Here is a 17,998-nt window from a genome sequence, read left to right on the forward strand (position 1 = left end):
ATTATGAACTCTTAAACTTGGGGTAAGGCCACACACAACTTGAGATCAGAGTTCGAAGCCTGTACCAGTAAATGAGGTAACTCTAGAACCATATATGGAAGAGTAGTTTGTTTTGGGAATAGAGGAATCGTTGCCGGTTTGAATCCCAGGGCTCATGAAGAACCTGGGAGAGTAAGCTAGCAATATCATAACCCCACCGACACCATAGGGCACTCTGTTCACAACGTTGACATCAGCAAACTGCTCGCCCACACGACGCGGTTGTGAGGCCAGTTGGACATACTGCAAAATTCTCTAAAACAACGTGTTAGATTTAAGGGATTTAAGGGGTTGCTGGCATCAGAACCTCAGGTGCCACTGACTGTCATTGTGCCCTTTAAGCAAGGCACTTAACCCCAAACCTGCTCTGCAGCTGACTCTGTGCTGCTTCCAGCCTCGTGTGTGTGGTCCAGGTGTAAGGAATAAAAATAAAAGACTGCAAAAAGGACTTTTCTGATAATAAAGTCTTCCATCTTTAAATCAATCTAACATTCAGGTGTGCATGTGTTAAAGTATGGAGTCTACAATGTAATGATATTATAACCAACACAGCCCTTTCCCTGTGCTGCTTTCTCACAAAATAAATATACATTCTTTAGTTCATTTTCCTTGCCCTTTTCACAAAGTTATTTCAGTACAATGTGTCAGTACAACACAAGACGTTTGACATTTAACTCCATTCTTGAAATGAATTCCCACACAGGCAAGTACGGTTCAGACATTTCCCAAGAAGGATCAAATAAATAACCTCATTATTGACACTAATGCAGTTGGCAGTATGTCCCACTAAATTAAGATGCCATTGATTGATGCTTATCATTAGACACAGCTGGAGAGAAAAGTGTGTTAATCTAAATGATATTGCCACAGTTGGACTCCCAGATGATAATCTTGGTAAGTGTACACACTAACACTGCTGAGGCTTGCCAGCATGAAAATAAACACAATGGTTGAGGGGGGATATAGAATGGTAAGAATTACTGGGGAATTTTCTGTTGCAACTTTCCCCTAGTCTCTTTTTACAACCCTTCTCAAAATTACTTGATTCACACGCTCAAACAGCAGCTTGATATATTTTGGTCCACAGTTAGCAGACCAGTTTTGTAGCAATTAAATGAAAATGGAACACCCATAAGTAATTCTTATTGTGGGCAAACACCTCATTTTGTTCCCAAAATAACATTCTGGCTTCCCTGCTGAACCAAAGCTTTACCCCTCTGTCTGCCACTTGTCACAAGCCGGCTCATAGCCTGTGACAAAAATGAGGGGACACGAACAACAGGTATAGGCCAATTTAAAAGTGTTCTTTATTATAAACAAACTATTAACTTAAACTAAGAAAAAGGAATGAGGTGTGGAAGTATCATGATGTAAGGTGTATGTAAAGTGCATGGATGCGTGGATATGTGTGTGTGAACATGACTGAGTGAAAACTATGCAAAACTACAAAGGAACAAACAAATCATGAGCATACCTGGAGGAGCAGAGAGAGAGAGAGAGAAAAAGAGAAGTGATTAGTGACAGCTTTATACCCTGAGCCCAGGTGGCTCCAATCACTAACGACCCTCCTCTGCCTGCAGGAGGAACCGCCCCCTGCACTGCAGAGGAGGAGCCGTGACACTAGCCCAGGATATACACCGTCAGAAACTTGAGACAAAATATCCACAGGAGAGTATTATTAAAACGACTTTTCAAAATGCTGATACTGACGTTTTTGTGTCCATCTGAGGCTTGCGTTGTAAATACATGCACAAGATATGGTTAACAATAGCAGAGCTTGTGCACCGGTTTACATTGCGTGTGCATGCCTCACATCAGTACCAGCGTTTTTAAAAGTTGGTTTAATAAGGTTTTCCTGTGGATATTTTGTCTTAAATTTCTGACTGCATAAGGATGAACCAAGCGGACAACTAGTAGAGTATGTTCAAATTTTATTATATTCAACATTCTGACCTGCAGAGCTCGTGAGAGAATGTGTTCTGGAAAGTTTATGCCTTTGTGTCAGACTGAATAGTGACTGCAAATATATACAGTTTCAACATGCTAATGTAGTTGCATGTCAACATTGGTAAACTGAGGCGCTTCCTCTATTTGCTGCACTGCCACTCTAATCTCATCCATCAGCAGGCTGTCTTTCTGAGCCGCTCTATTCAATGACCTGTTTTACCTCTCCATTCCGTGGTCCCCATCTTTGTCAGGGAGTTTAGAAGGAACAAAAGTTGGGTGCACGGCATCCTTGGATGGTTTACCTGAAAATAGAAAGTAGTGGTTATTATCTCTCCAAAAGACAGGAGCGCAGAAGCATTGGATGGCAATGTAATTAGATAAAAGTAAGTAATACTAATTTGGTAATGACATTTGACTTAAGATGAAAATACTTAATTTGTCCATTTATTACAATAGATGTTTGTCTTTCTCTCTGTCCCTTAACCTCTCCCAATCTATTATAATCTGAGGCTGGATGTAGGCAAACATCAACGCTTTCCGTGAACTGCACACTTGTTCACTCCCATTCGTGGAATTAAAAGCATAGGATTGGTGTAAGCATAGGCTTTTGCTTACAGGTGAGTTCCATGTGGGGTGGTGGACAAGTGCATACCTCAGGGAAAAGGGTGCATAATTGGGTCGCAAGGCCTGATCTAGCAACCCACAATCTGAGAATATATTTAACGATTGTTAAATAGGGATTATTATTTTCAATAGACCTATTCATCCCTAGCTTTCAATCATCTCACGTTCCACCTGGAACTCTTCCCCAGGTCATTGCTGTAAAAGAGAATGATGTGTTCGAGTAATAAACCTAACGAAGCCGAATGTAGATGAAAGTTGGTGAGTGCAGCCAAGGGAGATGCATCTGTGACAGCTGAAAGTCAGACAGCAAGGCTCAGATCAACATGGCAGTGTCAACATACAGTTGAAGTCGGAAGTTTACATACACTTAGGTTGGAGCCATTAAAACTCGTTTTTCAACCACTCCACAAATTTATCGTTAAACTATAGTTTTGGCAAGTCGGTTAGGACATCTACTTTGTCCTTGACACAAGTATTTTTTCCAACAATTGTTTACAGACAGATTATTTCACTGTACACAATTCCAGACTGTGCCTTTAAACAGCTTGGAAATTTCCAGAAAAGTATGTCATGGTTTTAGAAGCTTCTGATAGGATAATTGAAATAATTTGAGTCAATTGATGTGTACCTGTGGATGTATTTCAAGGCCTACCTTCAAACTTAATGCCTCTTTGCTTGACATCATGGGAAAATCAAAAGAAATCAGCCAAGTCTGGTTCATCCTTGGGAGCAATTTCCAAATGCCTGAAGGTACCACGTTCATTTGTACAAACAATAGTAGCGAGTAGAAACATCATGGGACAACGCAGCCATCATACCACTCAGGAAGGAAACGCGTTCTGTCTCTTAGAGATGAACGTATTTTGGTGCGAAAAGTGCAAATCAATCCCAGAACAACAGCAAAGGTCCTTGTGAAGATGCTGGAGGAAACAGGTACAAAAGTATCTATATCCACAGTAAAACGAGTCCTATATCGACATAACCTGAATGGCCGCTCAGCAAGGAAGAAGCCACTGCTCCAAAACCGCCATAAAAATGTCAGGCTACGGTTTGCAAATACACATGGGGACAAAGATCGTACTTTTTGGAGAAATGTCCTCTGGTCTGATGAAACAAAAATAGAACTGTTTGGTCATAATGACCATTATTATGTTTGGAGGAAAAAGGGGGACGCTTGCAAGCCGAGGAACATCATCCCACCCGTAAAGCACGGGGGTGGCAGCATCATGTTGTGGGGGTGCTTTGCTGCAGGAGGGACTGGTGCACTTCACAAAATAGATGGCATCATGAGGAAGGACAATTATGTGGATATATTGAAGCAACATCGCAAATGGGTCGCAAATGGGTCTTCCAAATGGACAATGACCCCAAGCATACTTCCAAAGTTGTGGCAAAATGGCTTAAGGACAACAAAGTCAAGGTATTGGAGTGGCCATCACAAAGCCCTGACCTCAATCCTATAGAACATTTGTGGGCAGAACTGAAAAAGCGTGTGTGAGCAAGGAGGCCTACAAACCTGACTCAGTTACACCAGCTCTGTCAGGAGGAATGGGCCAAACTTAAACCCAACTTATTGTGGGAAGCTTGTGGAAGGCTACCCGAAACGTTTGACCCAAGTTAAATTGAAAGGAAATGCTACCAAATACAAATTGAGTGTATGTAAACTTCTGACCCACTGGGAATGTGATGAAAGGAATAAAAGCTGAAATAAATCATTCTCTCTACTATTATTCTGATATTTCACTTTCTTAAAATAAAGTGGTGATCTTAACTGTCCTAAGACAGGGAATTTTTACTAGAATTAAATGTCAGGAATTGTGAAAAACTGAGTTTAAATGTATTTGGCAAATGTGTATGTAATCTTCCAACTTCAACTGTAGCTGCTACTGTATTTTTTTTCTTTTTCTGCTTTTCAAAATAAACATTTCTATACCCCCATATCACACTCCCAGACGAAAAACATAACAGGTCTCAATTACCTTCATTTGTATCCCCTGTAGCTTTAGAATCATGGTAAAAGTTGCTTCCCTTTTTAGTCACTTTCACGTGAGTCATCTAAAAACATCCTAATTATTGGTTGACAAATATGGCTGCATGGTGCAGTTGGTGAGAAGCAACTTGAAGGCGACTTAATCAAAAACTGCATGACCTGTGATCATTTTTATCCCCATAATGCACGTGTCAAACTCATTCCACGGAGGGCAGTGTGTCTGAGGGATTTCGCTCCACCATTATACTTGACTGATGAATTAAGGTCACTAATTTGAAAGGAACTCCTTATCTGGTTGTCTAGGTCTTAATTGAAAGGAAAAAACAAAAAAACTTGCAGACACTCGGCCCTTCAAGGAATGAGTTTGACACCCCTGGCCTAGACAAAATTGATCTGCTCTAACGCACCCAACATGTTCACAGTCAACTTACCGTGTAAAATACGGGTAAATAAATAAAGACATTGACAGCTTTTTTAACAGGCTCTCAAACACTAAAAGGAAAACAGATAGCAGATAAGACAAAACAAAACACATTCACGTTACCCGTAATTAAGCGTGCACTGCAAATCTTCGAATTTGCTGTTGGTAGCCAACCATCTCTATTCATAGCAGTGCTCCACTTTCTTTCGGAAATCTAAAAACTTGAATTGTTTATAGTTTGTTGCAGGTCTCAACGAACACCCGAAAACACAGCAACAAGACCCCTGTGATGACATCATCTTGATATTCAAAGTTTAATTCATTTTACAACAGTAGCTAGCGTTCTCTACAACTGTTTGACTGTGCTCACTACAACCAAAATAACCAAAATATGCCTTGGCCGCCACACAACGGTCTGGTCAAGGGTCCAAGATTCCACCCGATTAGACAATCACCCCATTAAAAGGAAATCACTTTACCAATCACACCTTTTAATGGGGTGATTGTCGTCTAATCGGGTGAAGATTTAAAAGGGTCTACAGCGCATGAGCAGTGTGTGTCACTTCCTGGTTTTGACAATTTAGATAGTCAAAACTGACCAGAATTGACTTTTCGTAGCAGGTTAGAATTTACGCGGCAGGTTAGGATAATTAATGTAGCAGGTTAGGAACATGTGATTAAGGTTAGCAAAAAAATTAATGTAATAAAACGTTATAGACGTCAATTTGACAAACGCTATTCCATCTAGCCATTTATTTCCAACAACAGCTAAATACTTATTTTTATAAAATGTTATGTTCATTTGCACAAACAAAGTTGCACAGAGGCCGTATGCGCAAAGTCAAGTTAAATATTTTTTTTTTAAAGGTCAAAGTTGAAAGTTGATAGGAGAACCACGTGGTTGGAAGATACGCGCGAAAGAGTATCTCAAAAACAAATGTGACAGAGTTCTGAGCTTGTTAGCTAGGAAGTTAAAGTCAATAACATGTTCGCTTGTTATTAAAGTAAAATTGCTAGGCTATTCAGTTCTGGACAGAGTGAACAAGCTTGTGTTACACGAATACCTTATTTGTTGTAGTTGTCTTTTTTGCCGGGACATGATAGCTAGCTGCCTAGATTATTTTGCTAACGTTAATTCTATTGTAACGTGCTAGCTATTTTACAGCTCAAGACGACTGTTTTCTCATATTTAGGGGAGAAAGAGCGAAGGCTTCCTCGAAATTGCAACAATTGTATTTAGTTCGTTTTAAAATACGCGTAAGCTAGCTAACTAACAAAGTAATGGCAGAAAGACCCGAGGACCTCAATCTACCCAATGCTGTCATCACGCGCATCATCAAGGAGGCGGTGAGTGCGCACACATTTTCTACAGATTTTGTTTCAATAGGAACATACCGGTAAATCAACGATGGGACAAATGCTAAATGGCATATACACAATGGCCAGTTTATTAGGTACACCCATCTAGTACCTGGTCGGACCTCTCTGTAGTCATGAAGGGATGCACCTGGTCAGCAACCATGTTCAGATGCGCTGTGGTGTTCAAACGTTGCTCAATTGGTATCGCGGGACCTAACGTGTGCCAGGAAAACATTCCCCACACCATTACACCACCGTTGACACCAAGCAGGAATGTGGCCATTGACACATGATGCTTACGCCAAATCCTGACTCTGCCATCAGCATGACGCAACAGGAACCGGGATTCGTGGGATCTTTTTATGTTTTCCACGCCTCAATTGTTCAGTGTTGGTGATTGTGTGCCCACTAGAGCTGCTTCTTGTTTTTAGCTGAACCCGATCTGGTCATCTACTGCAATAGCCCATCCGTGACAAGGACCAACGAATTGTGCGTTCCGAGATGCCATTCTGCACACCACTGTTGTATTGCAGTTGTTGTTTTTTTTAACTGTTTTTGTTTTGGCCCAACTGTTAGCGTGCACGATTCTTGCCATTCTCCTTCGACCTCTCATCAACGAGCTGTTTTCTCCCACAAGACTGCTGCTGACTGGATGTTTGTTGCACCATTCTCAGTAAAAGCCCAGGAGGCCGGCCGTTTCTGAGATACTGGAACCAGCGCGCCTGGCACCGATCATTCCACGCTCAGTTGGTTAGGTCACTCGTTTTGCCCATGCAACTGTTCAAGTGAACAGTAACTGGATGCCTGTCTGCCTGCTTTTATATAGCAAGCCACGTGACTCACTGTGTAGGATGAACGGGTGGTGTACCTAATAAACTGGCGTGTGTGTGTAAATAAATGCTGTATCATAAAACAACCATGGATGGAGTAGCTAGTGTTTTTGTGGGTACCTACAATGTCATTATAAATTCATTCTGAACCTAGCCTATACCCAAATCCCAAAGTCTTGTGTGTTTATAGCCCTTGATCATGACTCAGTTCCACATTACACAAGTCATTGGACCAAGACGTCTTCTGTACGGGGGAGTTTTGTTAAGAGCCCCGACGCTCTGAACATTAACACGCATAAGGACCTTCTCTTTCATATCAGCAAGAAATAATTTCAAAAAACAAAAGGTTAAATTAATACACCTATTTATAGGGTCAGTGTTCCCACACGGCCATATCTCCATGTTAGTGTGTGTTTACGGAAAACGGACGGAAGACAGTCGACTATCTGTGTGAACACGTTTGTGGTGTCAGTCTTCCGTTTAATCACTGAAAAATACTCTCGGCTGCAACTGTGTTAACCACTTAAAACGGTACACAATGTGTATTTTGTATTTGTTTTTTGTAGATAATTCTGATGTGATATGAAAGTAGAGGGATATATGCTTGTAGAACTGTACCGCAATTAAATCAATTCACGTTTAGCTGGGGTATTTGGGAGGTTTTCAGAGCCAATTCAACCCTTTTAAACAACATTTTTAAGGTCCTTGGACTATAGGGAGCAACGTAAGGCTCCTTTTAGTCCACTTTCGGCTCGTGTGTTTAGTTACAACTCATGCTTGCAAATGACAACACTGCCAGCTAATCTAGTAACACTACCCTCACCATTTTATTGTAAATAGCTACCAGATGGGGTGAACGTGTCAAAAGAAGCCAGACGAGCCATATCTCAAGCTGCCAGTGTATTCGTCCTCTATGCAACATCTTGGTAAGAGAAACTACATGTGCCGGTGCAACAGGTTTATGCAATAAACACTTATTAATTGGCCATTTTATAATACATACTAAAGATACCTTTAAATGTATAAATTCCAGGTGCTTTCAGCACCTGGAATATATACATTTAAAGGTATCTTTCTGAGTGCAACAAATAATATTAATTGACCCCCCCTTTGCCAACAGTGCAAACAATTTTGCCATGAAAGCCAAACGGAAAACTCTAAACGCAACAGATGTGATGTCTGCGATGGAGGAGATGGAGTTTGAACGCTTCTTGCAGCCTCTACGTGAATCTTTGGAGGGTAAATGTTCAAATGATCATCACCGATCAACTTTGAATTTCTTAACAGCCTGTGTGTTTTGGAGACATTGGTCGTGTTTGAGCGCATCAATTATAATCAGTCGCTAATCATCGACTGAGCAGACGGGACAGATCTACACTAAATAAGAACTTATTATGATTTGTAGATCAGTCTGTCTGCTCAACAGCAACTGAGCAGTATTGACACTCTCAAACATGGCCATTGGCTGGCTTGGCCTGAAAATGGCACAGCAATGCATTGTGGTCAGTTCTTGCAGACTGCTTGATGCATTTTAGCCTATTGGAACAATGTTCTGAATTAATGGGGACACTTCTGGTTGTATTACATTCTGTTTTGATTAGAGAACCTGACAAAATGGGAAAATGTAATTGTGACTGCCACCACAGAGGATTATAAGTAGCAGAGGTTGCTGGGTGTAGGCCTAGTTGTCCCATTTAAACCTAATTTATCTAATTTCCCCTTCATTGGAACAATGCACGTTTTTTCTTATTATGGGGTGGATATTTATAGTACTCTATAAAGCTATGGAAAATTGTGACCAGTGTCGACTACAATTGTCCACCTTGCTAACCACTGTGACTTAAGTGAATGCTGTTTTTATAACTGAATGTTGTTCCAATACAGCTTACAAGAAGGGCCAGAAGGGGAAGAAAGAGGCATCGGAACAAAAACGCAAAGATGCAAAGGAGAAAAAGAACGATGTGGAAGAGAACGACAAGAGCAGGGAGGAGGAAGAGGAGGAGGAAGAGCGCATGGAGGAAGACCAGGACGCAGACAATGAGGTTGAAGAGGAAGAAGTTGAGAATTGATAACTGACTTATTCTTCATGTAGTAGAGCACTGATCAGAACACAGATGTGAAGTCAGGGGCCCGGTTTGAGTACTTGAAAAGGCACACTAATATGTAAATATAATAGTCTCTTAGTTTGACCATTTTAAACACATGAACATGTTCCATCCAGCAACAGATACTCTAATACACAGCATTCACAGATTCAGTTGTCAGATCAGTGATTTTATTTTGATGAAGGGTGCTTTTTCAAGGTAAACAAATAGTGCCGTGGCATTAATGTAATAGTTCTATTCTGTTGTCTTCCAGCCACTGGCTCACTCTGAATAAAGGGAGTAGTATTTAGACCAACAACCATCTCCATCAGTTATTTGCTGGAATAAAGCACAATGCAAACCTGCTGTATTCTGATCAGAAAGGCCTTATACCAGTTTTAAGACCATTATTGATATAATTTGTTGATGTTCTCAGATGTACTAATTATCCCAATGTAGATTTGATAGCAACCCAGTTACTCATGTGTTTTGGTAGACTTGGTGTCGACTGACTCTCTCCGTCCTCACTGAACTCTGAAGGATGCAACTCATAGATTTGTGTACCTGACATCCAAATATTAGTCTTTGGCACAAATGAGATCAGCCATGCTTGACCTTAAAAGAATGATGCAGAGAATGTAAAAAATGTTCATAGGCTGTGTGGTTGTTGGTCATGACTCAAACTCTGGCTTTGAAATTAATGATTTGGTCTGTCTGGAATCTTGGGAGATGACAAACTAGGATTAAGGCTTTCAAAATCAGCCATGCAAGTAACTATCATGTCCTTGTCAGGCTACAGATTACCAAAAGTGAGCTAATATTCATATGTTGTAGGTGAATAACTTTTCTTTTCAACGGAAGGCCTCCAGTGAAGACTTGTCTTCAGGGGATTAAACTGTGTACTTTTGTAGCGTTGGATACACTGTTTTTTCAATAAAGCTTTTTGTATAAAGCACTGATTGCTTTTCCTTTAACTGCTAAATTACTTGTGAAGTTAGCTCATCAAACACTTCCCGGTGTCCACTACCCTTTCCACCGCTGCTGAAAAACTAGGGCAGGGGTGTCAAACCTACTCCATGGAAGGCCTAGTGTCTGTAGGTTTTGCAAGTTGACTCACTGAAAAAGCCCACCATTCTTGGGTATTATTTCCATTACCTTCTACAGATGCTGACAAGTGTACTCTAATCCAGATTTTTGTGACTCAGCTTGGGTTAGACCATTGGTGACTTGCACTGGATAGGCTACTATGACAAGAATATTAGCAGCACTGAAATATGTTTTCTATCAGTGGGAAAGATGCGCCGCACCAGGCACACGCAGCCCACATTGGCTGGTGCGCTACAGGGGAGCAAGTGATGATTGTGGGCAGGCAGGCTCCGCTCGCTCAAGCGACTCTTGCTTCCCCGTAATCACCAGTTTACTATTTAGCTTTGCCTGGATGAGAAACACAAACTTCTTTACGAAATTGAATACGATACTAGTTTAATATTAAAAGTCTAGCTATTTCTCTCTCTCCCCTTGAGAATAGAAAAATAGCCTGTTTGAATGTCATCTTCCTCTACCCCCCTGCATCCCATAGCAAAGTTCTGACAAATAGGAAATTACAACAAAAAAGTAGCTGAGCACCTGACTTACCATTCATGTATGTAGTAAATAAGTAGTGAAACAGAGTAGAACTTGAAGAGGTAGTGATGAAAAACACTTGTTTTCATTAGGGAGCGGCAACTAGAAACAAATGCCTAATTACCTGTTATAAATTGGACTCAACTAAATCATTGGTGACTGACTCAGACTCAACTCTTGACTCGAACACAGGGGACTTGGGACACTAAGTGGATAATTTTAGAAAAATTGGTGCTGAATTTTCTACACGTTAGTGCACTCCACTTATTAAATGTCCCACAGTGCCAATCATTGGGGTAAACACAGATTAAATTCTTAAAAGAGACAGTTCTCCCAAATTACAAAATTACTTTCCTTAAAGCAGATTTATGCTTGACCTGGCAATGTGGTCCAGAGGCTCAGTACAGAGGGTGTGAAGCAATTTGGGAGCCTCCAGAGGCTTGTGGTCAAATCAAATGCTGTACACCTCCCAAATGTAACAAATACAGAGGGGCAAGTAGTGTGAACACCCTGATTCCTGCAGAGGCCACAGTGCAGTAAATACTATCTGGTCAATGCAGACGCTGGAAATTCCATAAACCATCCAAACTCTCACGTATCTTAAATTTGTGTAGCGCAAGTTACCTTAAGATGTGGACAAGCACAGAAGGTACATGTACCACTAACTTCCATTAGATATGTGCAACAAAGATTAGAATTCAAGCATTTGCTTATAGGGCCAGGTTTTTAAAGCAGACTGCTCACAGGGTAAGAAACCATATTCCCCTATATTTAGAAGTGGCCCACCACTGCTACATTGTTGCCAATACTGCAAAAACGATTTTAAGGGTTTAAAATATTAATCTGTTGAGACAGGCTTTTAAATAGATACTTTGTCATTGCCTCAATGACAACAGCTAGCATGCCATTTTGCCACTTCTAGCAGCATACACTTCTAGTAGCATTAACTCACAACTGTCAAGTTGAACAATATATTGTCTACACTGCCTGTGGACATCTGTTCTACAATGTGCCAGCAGCAGAGCATGATACCCTAAATTGGCATAATCTTTCAGGCATAGACTTGGCATCGCTTTAGCCACTGTATTGAAAAAGTGTGGTGTTCTTCACCGCCAGTGGCATCCTGCTTAAGCCAGGCCCAGCTCCACTTGTTAAACTAGCAATGCCTCATTTGGAAAATTAACCAAATACAGGGAAAACATTAGTTTACAGATAGGTAGCTAACCACCTAGGTCACATTTCATATTTTCTACTGGACCCCAGCAACACATTATAGCTTGAGGAATGTCAAGAGTCATAACGTTACTGTACCAGTTGATACTACTGTGACTTGGTTAGATTACTAACACTAGCTCATCTGTTATAACATTACTGTAGCCGTTTAACTATTAGCCAACTAATTTTCACACCATAAACTCAATTTGATCCGTTAAGTAACCACACCAACCTCTTTATTGTTCAGAGGACACGCTGTTAACTGGCAAACTGCCTGCCCACTCTCCCGCAGTCTTTCCCGAGCCACCCCCCCAAACTTCTTATCGGCTCTAAACGAATTAGGGCACCAATTTTATTAAAAACGTCAAATTTCACTTCAAGGCACACAGTTTGCATCCCCAAATGGCGATTTTTTTTTAAAACCCTACAATTACAGCCCAAGACAACCAGGTGGAGAATTCCTTAAGTTACCTCAATTCATCATGAACAAGGGATGAAATGAAACCCTGCAGGCACTCAACCCACTGTGGAACACATTGCACCTATGCCTCTGAGAAACCAATTTGTCCTTTGAGTGAACTATCCTATGTATAATTCAAGGTCAAACATTAACAGCTTTTAACCAGAAAATACAAACACCGCCCAACACTGGAGTTCACAGAACACATGCAAAGTGTGTAAATAGTAGGCTGACAGAAAGGTAAATAACTGGCAACAATAAAATAAGACAAAATGAATATTCATGTTTATTTATTTCTCCATTTGATGCTTTACTCAGATGGGCACTCCACCTTGCCACTGTTGATGTCGTCAATGACATCATGGGGAGGGCGGCCATCGATGGTGCAACCCACAGACTGGGCAGTTCCCAGAATCTCCTTGATAGTTCCTGAGAAAATAAAGGCATTAGGACCAGCAGGGGACAACATTTTCTATTGTATGGGAAAGGGGCAATTTTGTTCCAGGCCTTTCGGCACAGAGCTTCCCACTGTCTGGGCAGCCCTGTTTCCTAGAGCTGGGTCCATCTTCGCCTCCACTGGACTACACTCAGTCACAAAGACAGGCAAAGTGGCGGGAGGCGGAATCATAGCAGGTGATTCAGTGACGCTGAGGGGATAGGGGCTCTTACCAGAAAGCTCCCTGGCAATGGAGCGGGGCCTCATCGTGCGGGCAACTGTCACAATCTCATCGAAGGTCACGCTGCCGCTGTGCTTGACTGGAAACAAAGACAGAAGGCTTAGATGCGTACACTGGATCTATGAATCATTGCTGGTTGTAAAAACAGATGGGACAGCTATGTACTAGATAAGTGGTTCTTTTGGCACAGTTGTTCCAGGCCTTTCGGCACAGAGTTACCCACTGTCTGGGTAGCCCTGTTTCCTAGAGCTGGGTCCATCTTAGCCTCCACTGGACTATACTCAGTCACTCAGACAGACAGGCAAAGTGGCGGGAGGCTGGAATGTACCCACTACAGGTTAAACTCAAAGCCACATGTTTAAAGTGGCATTAGACACAGGAAAAAACACAGGGCAACTTACTGTTCTTGACCTTCTTCCTGTCACGAGGGGGCTCCTTCAGGGCCTTGATGATCAACGCTGAAGCAGAGGGCACAACCTCGATCTACAATAGAGCGACAAACCATGTTAATAACAGATGATTGATAAACATTCAATGGTCAATCCATTTTCAGGGACGTTGTTTGGGAATAGACTTGGTACGTACCGCTGCCTGCCTGTTCACAATGGTCAGCTTGACAGTGATCCTCAGGCCCTTCCAATCTCCGGTGGCCTTGGCGATATCGTCACCAACCTTCTTAGGAGACTAAAAGCCCAAACAAGGAATGTACAGATTTAAAATAACAGAAAAGGCATCAAGCATCAACTTGCTCAACAGTGACAAATTCAGAGACAAATGACAATATTGGCCATTGTTCCAGGCCTTTTGGCACAGAGTTGCCCACTGTCTGGGCAGCCCCGTTTCCTAAAGCTGGGTCCATCTTAGCCACCACTGGACTATACTCAGTCACTCAAAGACTGGCAAAGTGGCGGGAGGCTGATCTGTAGAAAATGGGTAATCAAACCACACCAATCAAATTAAATTGGGAGGAATGTAACACTTACCAGACCCAGGGGTCCAATCTTTGGGGCCAGCGCTGAGGTGGCGCCAACTTCTCCTCCTGTGCATCGCATGTACACTGCATGGGATTAAACAGGATAAACAGGTTATTTGAGGGGGAAGAAACATCCTTATGGACGGTGGTTCACCAGTCAAGAGTTTATAAATCACAAATGAGAGAACCCTCCATTATTATGAGGGCACCATTGTTCCAGGCCTTTCGGCACAAAGTTGCCCACCACCTGGGCAGCCCTGTTTCCTAGAGCTGGGTCCATCTTAGCCTCCACTGGACTACACTCAGTCACTCAGACTGGCAAAGTGGCGGGAGGCTGAATCCTAATAGCAGGCGATTCATTGACTGTCCCAATGCTTAAGGTATTTTATAGAATTTGTCTCTGGGGTGCCAGTGAACCAAAAATACGCCATCACATGTATTCCACTACGGTGAAAACTGGATTTCTGTGACAAATTTCAACCATCTAATGCATTACTGTGTAAGTGGCAAATATGACAAGATACATTTGTGGACCACAATCAGAAGGTTAATGCATCGGAGTACAATAAACGTTACCTACTGAAATTCTGCTGTAGACGCCAAATGCCTATGAACAGCAAGTACCTTTGTAGGTCCGTGCAAACTTTCACATAAGTAGGCCACCCAGGCAGACATTCACAAAAAGACTCAAGACCTGCCTCAAAATCAGTCAGTCAAAATGCATCACCTGCTAGGTTGCTACATTTGATTTGCATGCCAAAACAGATTGTAGTTGCTTTAAAATAATGTTAGCTGCGAACTTGTAGTCTATCCAGCCCATGTCACGTGTTTAAATTTAATGGGAATTTGTTGATTTTGGTAGTCAAACAAAAATAAGCACTTAATTTCAATATCCTTCACTTAACAATTCAGTCGCGTCAGAAAGAGTGTTACTTGCAACCACGTGGTGGCAGCTGAGCCGCAACTACTTGGCTAGGCCAACAGCATCATGGAAATGCCAGGTCGCAATTGTAAATGAGAACGTGTTCTCAATTTGCCTACCTGGTTAAATAAAGGTGAAATAAAATAAATAAAATGGGCTATCGTTGGTTACATAGCGGCAACCCAAAAATAGTTCCCTCAACAGAATAGCATATCATGCCATGTTCGTTAGAACGAATCACGAACATATGTCATTTCGCATTTACAATTACATTCAAGAGATAGTTGTTCATCCTAACTAACGTTACCATTTCATCAGCTCATTGCTGAAATGCCTGCCCCTGCATGGACGCGCCAGACAGAAGTCGACTCCATTTTGGATCTCATCTGAAACAAACAATTTTACAGTAGATGCCACACATACCAACTTTAGTCTCATTGGGGTCGAATTTAGGAGGCATGATGCTGCAGTAGAAGTTGAGCTCAGTTCAGCTTGAGTTGGTGAGGGTGTCGGATGAACCCGGATTCGGGACGACCGATTACTGTTGCACCTTCACCGCTAAAGTGATAAAGGAAAGAACGAGAAATAGGGTGCGTGACATTTTATAGACAGAGAATAACGCGAGATTTGGCCGAAATGACGCTCTGTCATGTCTGTACGTCATTCACACAGTTGATGAGCTGAGGCAGCGGTTTAGACAACAATCACCCAATGGTCAGTACTATCTGGGATCCTTGGGACGTCCCTACCCTAAACCATGCGTTTACTCTTACCCATACGAATGGCTAAGATATTAGCCTTACTACTAGCAAAAATAATTAAAGAAGTCCTGGATGCAATCATTGATGAAACACAGTCTGGCTTCATGAGGAACAGACATATTTCTAACAATGTCAGTATTAGACATACTTGACTACTCAGACCTAATAACCGAGGATAGCATCCTATTATTTTTAGATTTTTATCAAGCATTTGACACAGTAGAGCATCAGTTCCTCTTCCACTCCCTTGGGAGACTTGGCTTTGGGAATTTTTTCTGTAAGGCTATTAAGACTCTCTATGCAAATGTTAACAGCTCTATCAAATTGAAATATGGCACCTCACCTAGATTTGATTTAAAGAGAGGAATTAGGCATGTTGTCCTATCTCTCCGTACCTATTTTTATTAATCACCCAATTTCTTGCAAATTCTTGAAATAATAGTCCTGCACAAGGTATTTCCATAGCTGGTAAAGAAATTATTATAAGCCAGCTGGCTGACGATACTACACATATTCTGAAAGATGCTAACCAAATTCCCATATCGATCAATGTGACCCTTTTCCAAAGCGTGTGGTCTATACCTTAACATTAATAAATGTGAACTCATGGCTGTCAAAGATTGTGTGACACCTTCATATTATGGTATTCCAGTAAAAGAAGAACTTACATATTTAGGCATAACCATTACAAAGGATCAGAAGTCTAGAGGCTTACTAAATTTTAACCCTCTTATTAAAAAAAAACAGAAGAAGCTAAATCAATGGCTACAGAGGGACTTATCTTTAAAAGGTAGAGCCCTAATAACCAAGGCTGAAGGTATCTCTAGACTAACATATGGCGCTCTATCTTTATATCTTGACAGTAAAATAAGCAAGGAGATAGACCAGATGCTTTTCAACTTTCTGTGGAGAAACCGTACCCATTACATTAGGAAAACTATTGTAATGAACACTTATGAGAATGGTGAGCTGAATTTTCTGGACTTTACTACCTTAAATAATACTTTTAAGATCAATTGGATAAAACAATTCCTAAGAAGACCCACTTCTATCTAGAATTTTATTCCTCATCATGTCTTCTCTACTTTTGGTGGCCTTAACTTCATGTTGTTTTGCAATTATAATATTGACAAAGTTCCAGTGAAACGTTCTGCTTTTCCTCGGCAGGTTTTCTTGTCACGGTCCTTAATTTAGTCACAACTTCTGCCGAAGTCAGTTCCTCTCCTTGTTCGGGCGGTGTTCGGCGGTCGACATCACCGGTCTTCTAGTCATCGCCGATCCATTTTTCATTTGTTTTGTCTTGTTTTCCCACACACCTGGTTTTCATTCCCTCATTACGTGTTGTGTATTTAACCCTCTGTTCCCCCCATGTCTTTGTGTGGTTTTGTTTGTAAGTGCTTGTACACATGTTGGGCGTCGGGTTTTGTACCCAAGTTGTTATTTTCTTGATGCCGTTGGTTTTGGAATTAAACTGCTCCGGCTATTACCTAGTTCTGCTCTCCTGCGTCTGACTTCCCTGCCACCAGTTACGCACCCCTTACATTTATAAACACCATTTTTCTCCACACAGATATTATATATGGGATATATTGTAAAAAAAAAACTTTGTTTTTAGAATATTGGTTACGAAATAATATCCTATTGGTGAGCCAACTGGTAAATGCAGAGTGTCTTTTACTCAGTTATAAGGATTCCTATCACTTTACAAGGTCTCTATAACACCGAAAGATTTTGCAATTGTTTTAGATGCCATTCCCTCAGGTGTTGCTCTATTATTCAGGAACGTGTCAAGACCTGACCCTCAGAGCCTACCTTCTATTGACCCTGTTGACTCATCAGTAGGAAGGATTTGTTTCTCTTTTGGTCCATTCAACAACAGAGCAATACGAACCTTGTTTCAGCAGGATGTTGTATTCAGCAGGATGTTGCCTGCTGAATGTTTGAAAAGTGATTAAAATGCTAAAATGCACGCATTTCCCCTCTTAATGACACAAAAACGATTTTCTCTGTCACACACTCAGTCACAACACACGTGCCTGGCTGCAAAAGTGCATTGTTAGTGACGTCAGCTGC

General features: G+C 41.4%; 2 protein-coding genes, 1 long non-coding RNA gene and 4 other non-coding genes across 9 annotated transcripts; 1 reads left to right on the forward strand and 6 right to left on the reverse strand.

Annotated features, from left to right (window-relative positions):
• Window positions 1-1,322: 1,322 nt before the first annotated feature.
• Window positions 1,323-7,112, reverse strand: LOC139544298 (uncharacterized). Of its 2 annotated transcripts, none has more exons than XR_011668843.1 (2): window positions 6,493-7,112; window positions 1,323-2,288 (listed from the first exon to the last, which is right to left on the reverse strand). It is a non-coding gene; the product is annotated as an uncharacterized lncRNA (long non-coding RNA). The 2 variants fall into 2 exon arrangements; XR_011668842.1 differs by lacking the exon at window positions 6,493-7,112 and adding an exon at window positions 5,145-5,518.
• pole3 (polymerase (DNA directed), epsilon 3 (p17 subunit)) lies at window positions 5,581-10,249 on the forward strand. The gene is made up of 4 exons (XM_071351253.1): window positions 5,581-6,368; window positions 8,051-8,136; window positions 8,331-8,449; window positions 9,095-10,249. The coding sequence occupies exons 1-4, from the start codon at window positions 6,303-6,305 to the stop codon at window positions 9,277-9,279; spliced, it is 456 nt and encodes a 151-aa protein (XP_071207354.1). The 5' UTR covers window positions 5,581-6,302; the 3' UTR covers window positions 9,280-10,249.
• A 2,616-nt stretch (window positions 10,250-12,865) lies between these two features.
• rpl12 (ribosomal protein L12) lies at window positions 12,866-15,781 on the reverse strand. 2 transcript variants are annotated; one of them, XM_071351251.1, is made up of 6 exons: window positions 15,588-15,781; window positions 14,253-14,326; window positions 13,855-13,953; window positions 13,671-13,752; window positions 13,262-13,348; window positions 12,866-13,021 (listed from the first exon to the last, which is right to left on the reverse strand). In XM_071351251.1, exons 1-6 carry the CDS (start codon window positions 15,622-15,624, stop codon window positions 12,903-12,905), a joined length of 498 nt encoding a protein of 165 aa, XP_071207352.1. In that variant the 5' UTR covers window positions 15,625-15,781; the 3' UTR covers window positions 12,866-12,902. The 2 variants fall into 2 exon arrangements, with proteins under 2 accessions (XP_071207352.1, XP_071207353.1); XM_071351252.1 differs by having other exon boundaries at window positions 15,472-15,762.
• LOC139544712 (small nucleolar RNA SNORA65) lies at window positions 13,087-13,208 on the reverse strand. The gene has a single exon (XR_011668949.1). It is a non-coding gene; the product is annotated as a small nucleolar RNA SNORA65 (small nucleolar RNA).
• LOC139544711 (small nucleolar RNA SNORA65) lies at window positions 13,458-13,583 on the reverse strand. The gene has a single exon (XR_011668948.1). It is a non-coding gene; the product is annotated as a small nucleolar RNA SNORA65 (small nucleolar RNA).
• Window positions 14,058-14,181, reverse strand: LOC139544713 (small nucleolar RNA SNORA65). The gene has a single exon (XR_011668950.1). It is a non-coding gene; the product is annotated as a small nucleolar RNA SNORA65 (small nucleolar RNA).
• Window positions 14,452-14,573, reverse strand: LOC139544714 (small nucleolar RNA SNORA65). The gene has a single exon (XR_011668951.1). It is a non-coding gene; the product is annotated as a small nucleolar RNA SNORA65 (small nucleolar RNA).
• Window positions 15,782-17,998: the final 2,217 nt, after the last annotated feature.

Source organism: Salvelinus alpinus, chromosome 18 (genome assembly GCF_045679555.1).
Source record: "Salvelinus alpinus chromosome 18, SLU_Salpinus.1, whole genome shotgun sequence".
NCBI lineage: Eukaryota > Metazoa > Chordata > Actinopteri > Salmoniformes > Salmonidae > Salvelinus > Salvelinus alpinus.